At 39.2% G+C, this 7,458-nt stretch overlaps 2 protein-coding genes across 3 annotated transcripts; both read right to left on the bottom strand.

Moving 5' to 3' along the window:
• Positions 1 to 1,835: 1,835 nt before the first annotated feature.
• Positions 1,836 to 3,813, bottom strand: LOC107656760 (uncharacterized). 2 transcript variants are annotated; one of them, XR_001630600.1, is made up of 5 exons: positions 3,699 to 3,813; positions 3,415 to 3,618; positions 3,106 to 3,311; positions 2,195 to 3,017; positions 1,836 to 1,858 (listed from the first exon to the last, which is right to left on the bottom strand). XR_001630600.1 is itself a non-coding variant. In XM_016444705.1 (4 exons), exons 1-4 carry the CDS (start codon positions 3,809 to 3,811, stop codon positions 2,401 to 2,403), a joined length of 1,140 nt encoding a protein of 379 aa, XP_016300191.1. In that variant the 5' UTR covers positions 3,812 to 3,813; the 3' UTR covers positions 2,184 to 2,400. The 2 variants fall into 2 exon arrangements, 1 of the variants encoding a protein (XP_016300191.1); XM_016444705.1 differs by lacking the exon at positions 1,836 to 1,858 and having other exon boundaries at positions 2,184 to 3,017.
• Positions 3,814 to 4,421: 608 nt separating this feature from the next.
• LOC107656758 (N-lysine methyltransferase KMT5A-like) lies at positions 4,422 to 6,058 on the bottom strand. Its single transcript, XM_016444704.1, has 4 exons — positions 6,001 to 6,058; positions 5,692 to 5,897; positions 4,781 to 5,603; positions 4,422 to 4,444 (listed from the first exon to the last, which is right to left on the bottom strand). The coding sequence occupies exons 2-3, from the start codon at positions 5,813 to 5,815 to the stop codon at positions 4,987 to 4,989; spliced, it is 741 nt and encodes a 246-aa protein (XP_016300190.1). The 5' UTR covers positions 5,816 to 5,897; positions 6,001 to 6,058; the 3' UTR covers positions 4,422 to 4,444; positions 4,781 to 4,986.
• Between the last annotated feature and the right edge of the window lie 1,400 nt (positions 6,059 to 7,458).

Here is a 7,458-nt window from a genome sequence, read left to right as displayed (position 1 = left end):
GGCGCAAGTTCAGTGACGCAGGTAGTGACGATTCTCTCCAGCCAATCCGTGATCAGCAGAGTTTACACGTCACGTTTTGGTAACGGTACGGTTCGCTTGGAACCCCAACCGAGGTGGTACTAAAAAAGGTACCAGGTACTGTACCCAGTGGAAAACCCCCCAAAAGTGAACCGTACTGAGCCGTACTGTACCATGCAGTGGAAAAGCGCCATTAGACTAGAGACAGTTATAAACAGTTACATTTTTGTCAGCCTTAGCCTAAATCAATCTAATCATTTTTTATTTTATTTAAGAATTCCATGTCAATGAAAAGAGCTGTTGTTCTTCAGGGCCTTCCACATTACATCAGTGAGGATCCATCAGATTTCAAGTCAGCAGAGGTAGATTTGCATGTTAATACCTTTGCTTAAAATAATGGTCTGTATATGTCTAATCATGACCCTGTCTGTGAAATCTAGGATAGTTTCATAATCTAATTATGAGATAACGAATGCCAAAGTTTGATTTTATCTGTTACTTTCACTGTGATTTCAGTCTTTTGATATGGCCTTGGTCAGTATTAAAGATATCAAGGTTATATTTTCATAGAATCATCTTTACATAATGTAGGATGATTTAATGTAGAAAATAGTAAATTACAAAAAAGAGCATTTTGCAAGCAGGGTCTCAGAATTAACTCCCTACATAATTTTCTGCTAAAAATTGGGTTATACACTATTTCAATAAAATAACTGTCTTTCTGTGTAAATATTTTGATAATACAATTACTGTAGGAAACAGACATTGAAGACCGTGTGACGGCAGGAATGGATGTGGACAATTCTCATAATGCCTGATGGAGATGATGCCTTTGACTACTATGTGGTGCTGGAGGAACAGATTGTCCTGAGAGATGTCAAAGACCTCCCTCATGCTGTAGCTCTACTAGTCGGGCTGATTTTTGCACTTAATATTGATTACCCCCAAAAAATACGCTACACATTTGAGGTCATTCAAGATTTTCATTTACATTGGAGGTGATCAATGGTTCTGTGAAGGTGCATGGTGTGCACCTTTTTGTTGTTCATGATTTGTCTTGTGAATTTCTGGTTATTGTTTTTTTAAAAACAATGAATGTTTCATTAATTTTTTCTTGACATGGTACTTTATGCCGTACCAATGTATGTAACTGAATATAAAAATATCTTGTTTGATTTTAGACACTTTTATACTGTTTATACAGTATTATTATTAATGCAGTACATTACTGTATGTTTGTACAGTATTGTTGTTCTTGCAGTACATTACTTTGTATTTTATGCATTATTATTGTTTATGCAGTGCATCACTGTATGCTTCATACAGTATTGTTCATGCAGTACATTACTCTATTTCATGCAGTATTATTTCTTATGCAGTACATCAATGTATGTTTCATACAGTATTGTTCTTGCAGTACATTACTCTGTATTTTATGCAGTATTATTGTTTATGCAGTACATCACTGTATGCTTCATACAGTATCCTTGTTAATGAACTGAACTTGTTTTAGTGGAAAAATAAAATTCAAATGATTAAACTTAAATTGTTTATTGCACTTGATTTATAAAGTCCTGTCAACTTTATCCTCGGTTAAGACAACTTCACAATTTAAGTTCACAAAATGTAAATTATGTTTATTGCACTTGATTTATAAAGACCTGTCAACTTTATCTTCAGTTAAGACAACTTCACAATTTAAGTTCACAAAACTTGCAATTTTAAGGCAGCACAAACACTTACTTTTTTAAGTTGAAACAACAAATTTTTTTTTTACAGTGTAGGCCAGGGAACATGTGGAACTTACATGTAAAGTGTTGTGTAGAAAACTGTATATAAACTGTAAAGTAAAATAAATAGACTCTCAGTGAAGCAGACAGAATGCTGTGTTCTGGATTTTGCATACTTTCCTCATATTTATTTATATATTCAAATGAAAATGCAATAATAAAATCAAATAACATTCACAAACAGGGTAGACAAAAACGCACTGTATGCAAACACAATGAAGAATATTGTTATATCACACCTGGAATGTTCAACATCTAATACAGTTTGTCAAAGCAGTTTTACATGTGAGGCATTCAGTTCAGTTTGATACGAATGTCAGTGCTGAAAGATGTCATTCAACTGTAGTGCAGCTTCTCTCAGTGTCCTCAGCCATGATGTCACTTACACAATGGGCTTATCATTCTCAGAAGATCCTTTCAGTCATTAGTCCTTGTGTGCGTAGAGCTGTGCGGACTGATACTGAAAAATGGTGAAGTGAACTTATCTTGGCCTCTGAAGTAAGCAAACAGTTGCTTGAACTTGAACTGTGTAAGAAACCCCAGTCCCTTTAACCCAGTTGTCCTGAGGAGAGAGTGTTGGAAAGATGTTGTTTCACATCCAGTCTAATTCCACCCCTTTCCCTGCAAAAGATTTCTTCTTGCTGCCATAGTCGTAGCGTAACTCCTCATTGACCAGAATGTCTCTCAATGTAATGAAGAGAATGACGTCTCTATCATTATGGATGAACAGCCTTGGGCGAATGTTGGCTCTTTTGCTGGAGTGATTTATCAGGCGCCCATAGATTATGGAGAGAGGATGGCACTGGCAGCTTTCTTCATGTGCATCAATGCACATGGCCTCGTTCCTTTTGTTCTTATAAAAGAGCAAATGACCAGGATTCATGTCAGGGGACGAGGCATGAATCGCCAACCCCTCTTCTCGGCTGACCAGCCGGCCGTGGTATTCACAGACTACCTCCCCTTGTTCAAAGCGCCTTTTGGTGAAGACCCCACGACCCTTCTCAGGGACATCCTTGATAGTCAGCCCTTTCCAGCGTTGTGCTGTGACCATACTACGAACAAAGCTGCTGTCAAGGGCAGTGTCAACGGTCCCAACAGGCTTCCACTGCCTCAGAATTAATGAAGCTTGTGGGTTGTTAGATGTCCACCCTCGTTTCTGAATCCAAGCCTCGATTTTGGACGTAGACGGCTTCCGGCATCCAAAATGTTCTATAAAAACAAGCCATTGAAAGCATTAGCCATTGTGGGTACATATTCTTTGAGATTTCACTGACATTTCATGTATGTGAATACTCACCATGGATATGCTTTTCACGCAGCTTGAGCTGCTCGCTACGCCAGCGGTCATAGCAGTGCCTTTCGTGTTCCGCACACAGTTGCTGCCTGCATGCCCTTTTTGGAGGAGGCCCGTCCAGAGTCATTGGCCAGGATTGTGTCAAAGAGTCAAATGCTGTTTGCTCGTCCACCCTTGGCTCTCGGCTGGAAGCCCCACCAAACCCTTGTCTATAAGATCAATGAATAAATATTGAAGAAAGGATAAATCAGAGACTGCTTTGAGTAACAAAATTATGAATAAGGATAATTCATTAGATGTCAGATTGCATACCGTGTTTTTCCAGCAAGCTGGTCAATCACACTTTGGGCCAGAAATGCATCTGCCGGAGTTTTCATCCGGTAATGTTTTTCAGCAGTTTCTCGGGAGTGCCCCAAGAGCCGTGCCACTGCATTCCTCTCTAGCTCTGTCAGGTTTTTCGCAGCCGTCTCAAATGATCTCCGGGCATCGCCGCAGGTCACACTGGGAGAATTATATCTAGAACACAGGGCATCAAAAGTATGCAACAAGCAAACAGACAAGAAAGAAAATATATAGATATGTGTAATATCCCTTACTTGTCGTGTAGCCTTTTCAAGTCATTGGAGGGGTTATGTATCGGCCTCCCACTACTCGACACAAAAAATGTGTCGTTTGTCGTATCGTCATCTGAACCATTTTCTTTAAGCATTACCGGCCGCACCTCAAGGGGAAAACAACAAAAATAAAATCATGGCCCTGTTGTCTTGTATGACTTTCCCACACCATGTTTAATTTGCTGTTATGGTGTAATTTTGAATATAAACTCACAAGTTCTTGCTCGTCCGACAAAGGTACTTCTGCAACTTGTGATGTAGCCGTTTTATGCTCCTTCACCGCAACAGAAACTCCGTTCTCTCTGCGGCTTCTACCCAGCCATTCCTCAACCTGCAAACAGGCATTTGTGCACTTTTAATGATGGGTGTCACAAATATTAAAAATGTATAAGCATATGTGAGGCACAAATTCTTGAGGCATGGGAAGAAAAAAATGGACACTCACGGTCATGTTTGTGACGACTCCGGGCCGCTGAAGTAGCTTCAGCATAATTATGGCCTCAAGGTAGTAGAGGACGAGCAAACGTTCATTTTTTGTAAGGCTGTCCCCTGTGACTGCTCCTGGACCCTGCAGTTTTACCATGACCGCCAGGAAATCTTTAAAGAATTTTAAGGCAGCACAAACACTTACTTTTTTAAGTTGAAACAACAAATTTTTTTTTTACAGTGTAGGCCAGGGAACATGTGGAACTTACATGTAAAGTGTTGTGTAGAAAACTGTATATAAACTGTAAAGTAAAATAAATAGACTCTCAGTGAAGCAGACAGAATGCTGTGTTCTGGATTTTGCATACTTTCCTCATATTTATTTATATATTCAAATGAAAATGCAATAATAAAATCAAATAACATTCACAAACAGGGTAGACAAAAACGCACTGTATGCAAACACAATGAAGAATATTGTTATATCACACCTGGAATGTTCAACATCTAATACAGTTTGTCAAAGCAGTTTTACATGTGAGGCATTCAGTTCAGTTTGATACGAATGTCAGTGCTGAAAGATGTCATTCAACTGTAGTGCAGCTTCTCTCAGTGTCCTCAGCCATGATGTCACTTACACAATGGGCTTATCATTCTCAGAAGATCCTTTCAGTCATTAGTCCTTGTGTGCGTAGAGCTGTGCGGACTGATACTGAAAAATGGTGAAGTGAACTTATCTTGGCCTCTGAAGTAAGCAAACAGTTGCTTGAACTTGAACTGTGTAAGAAACCCCAGTCCCTTTAACCCAGTTGTCCTGAGGAGAGAGTGTTGGAAAGATGTTGTTTCACATCCAGTCTAATTCCACCCCTTTCCCTGCAAAAGATTTCTTCTTGCTGCCATAGTCGTAGCGTAACTCCTCATTGACCAGAATGTCTCTCAATGTAATGAAGAGAATGACGTCTCTATCATTATGGATGAACAGCCTTGGGCGAATGTTGGCTCTTTTGCTGGAGTGATTTATCAGGCGCCCATAGATTATGGAGAGAGGATGGCACTGGCAGCTTTCTTCATGTGCATCAATGCACATGGCCTCGTTCCTTTTGTTCTTATAAAAGAGCAAATGACCAGGATTCATGTCAGGGGACGAGGCATGAATCGCCAACCCCTCTTCTCGGCTGACCAGCCGGCCGTGGTATTCACAGACTACCTCCCCTTGTTCAAAGCGCCTTTTGGTGAAGACCCCACGACCCTTCTCAGGGACATCCTTGATAGTCAGCCCTTTCCAGCGTTGTGCTGTGACCATACTACGAACAAAGCTGCTGTCAAGGGCAGTGTCAACGGTCCCAACAGGCTTCCACTGCCTCAGAATTAATGAAGCTTGTGGGTTGTTAGATGTCCACCCTCGTTTCTGAATCCAAGCCTCGATTTTGGACGTAGACGGCTTCCGGCATCCAAAATGTTCTATAAAAACAAGCCATTGAAAGCATTAGCCATTGTGGGTACATATTCTTTGAGATTTCACTGACATTTCATGTATGTGAATACTCACCATGGATATGCTTTTCACGCAGCTTGAGCTGCTCGCTACGCCAGCGGTCATAGCAGTGCCTTTCGTGTTCCGCACACAGTTGCTGCCTGCATGCCCTTTTTGGAGGAGGCCCGTCCAGAGTCATTGGCCAGGATTGTGTCAAAGAGTCAAATGCTGTTTGCTCGTCCACCCTTGGCTCTCGGCTGGAAGCCCCACCAAACCCTTGTCTATAAGATCAATGAATAAATATTGAAGAAAGGATAAATCAGAGACTGCTTTGAGTAACAAAATTATGAATAAGGATAATTCATTAGATGTCAGATTGCATACCGTGTTTTTCCAGCAAGCTGGTCAATCACACTTTGGGCCAGAAATGCATCTGCCGGAGTTTTCATCCGGTAATGTTTTACAGCAGTTTCTCGGGAGTGCCCCAAGAGCCGTGCCACTGCATTCCTCTCTAGCTCTGTCAGGTTTTTCGCAGACGTCTCAAATGATCTCCGGGCATCGCCGCAGGTCACACTGGGAGAATTATATCTAGAACACAGGGCATCAAAAGTATGCAACAAGCAAACAGACAAGAAAGAAAATATATAGATATGTGTAATATCCCTTACTTGTCGTGTAGCCTTTTCAAGTCATTGGAGGGGTTATGTATCGGCCTCCCACTACTCGACACAAAAAATGTGTCGTTTGTCGTATCGTCATCTGAACCATTTTCTTTAAGCATTACCGGCCGCACCTCATTGTAGTACATGTCGAACCACTGGTCACAGAAGGGGAAAACAACAAAAATAAAATCATGGCCCTGTTGTCTTGTATGACTTTCCCACACCATGTTTAATTTGCTGTTATGGTGTAATTTTGAATATAAACTCACAAGTTCTTGCTCGTCCGACAAAGGTACTTCTGCAACTTGTGATGTAGCCGTTTTATGCTCCTTCACCGCAACAGAAACTCCGTTCTCTCTGCGGCTTCTACCCAGATATTTATTATTTTTTTTTTTTTCAAGTCAGGGAGTCATCAGCCCCACTGCTGCAAGGTTTATATTTATTCTAACTTTACTGTTATATCTATATATCTGTATTTTGTATATAAATATTTTATATATCCTACTACTTGTTTCACTTCTGTTTCAGTTTTTATAACCATTTCTTAGTGGCCATATTTTACTTTCATGTCAAACTTTCCGTAAACAGTAAACATTCATATATATGAATGTTTACTGTTTAAGGAAAGTTTGAAATGAAAGGAAAACGGCAAATTATCTGTAAACATATTAATTCAAACTAGATGTTCTACTTTAAAAAAAAATAAAACAAAACAAAAAAATTAATTCAGATTAAGGAAGTGAGGGGGGAAAGAGTCACATTATTGTCTGCATTTTAAATATTTAAGTAATAGTTTTGTAACTGTTACACTTGTACTCAATTTAAAGTCACAAAAAGCCTTGTCCCATTAACACAATACTTCAAAACAATTAAAAATACAGTAAATAAATTAAAACAGAATTAAAAATGCAGTTTATTAGTGGTCAAATTAAGAAGCAGACAGTATTATGTGTGACCTCAAGGTTAGGGTTACCCTAACCCTGTGTTTAAATTGAGTCAGGTCAGCTAAATAAATAAATAACAAATAAATAGATAAATAATAAATAATAAATAAATGATAATAATAATAATAATAATAATAATAATAATAATAATAATAATAATTTTCTATGTGGTCAAATTAAGTCTCCATAGAAAGGTAGCAAATTATTTACTATTTTAGTAGATTAGCTATGGGAAG

This window comes from Sinocyclocheilus anshuiensis, unplaced genomic scaffold (assembly GCF_001515605.1).
Source record: "Sinocyclocheilus anshuiensis isolate Anshui unplaced genomic scaffold, SAMN03320099.WGS_v1.1 scaffold4300, whole genome shotgun sequence".
Taxonomy (NCBI): Eukaryota; Metazoa; Chordata; class Actinopteri; order Cypriniformes; family Cyprinidae; genus Sinocyclocheilus; species Sinocyclocheilus anshuiensis.
The sequence above is the reverse complement of the archived record's forward strand: the minus strand, read 5'-3'. Positions and strand labels throughout refer to the sequence as shown.

What these genes read in the sequence shown, in the direction of transcription:
- LOC107656760 (XM_016444705.1), bottom strand. Translation starts at nt 3,811, where the DNA reads ATGCTTAAAGAAAATGGTTCAGATGACGATACGACAAACGACACATTT. An exon ending in TTGAAAAGGCTACACGACAA is followed by an intron (nt 3,619 to 3,698) that starts GTAAGGGATATT and finishes CCTGTGTTCTAG; the next exon opens with ATATAATTCTCCCAGTGTGA. An exon ending in CAGCTTGCTGGAAAAACACG is followed by an intron (nt 3,312 to 3,414) that starts GTATGCAATCTG and finishes TTGATCTTATAG; the next exon opens with ACAAGGGTTTGGTGGGGCTT.
- LOC107656758 (XM_016444704.1), bottom strand. Translation starts at nt 5,815, where the DNA reads ATGACTCTGGACGGGCCTCCTCCAAAAAGGGCATGCAGGCAGCAACTG. An exon ending in GCGTGAAAAGCATATCCATG is followed by an intron (nt 5,604 to 5,691) that starts GTGAGTATTCAC and finishes TTGTTTTTATAG; the next exon opens with AACATTTTGGATGCCGGAAG.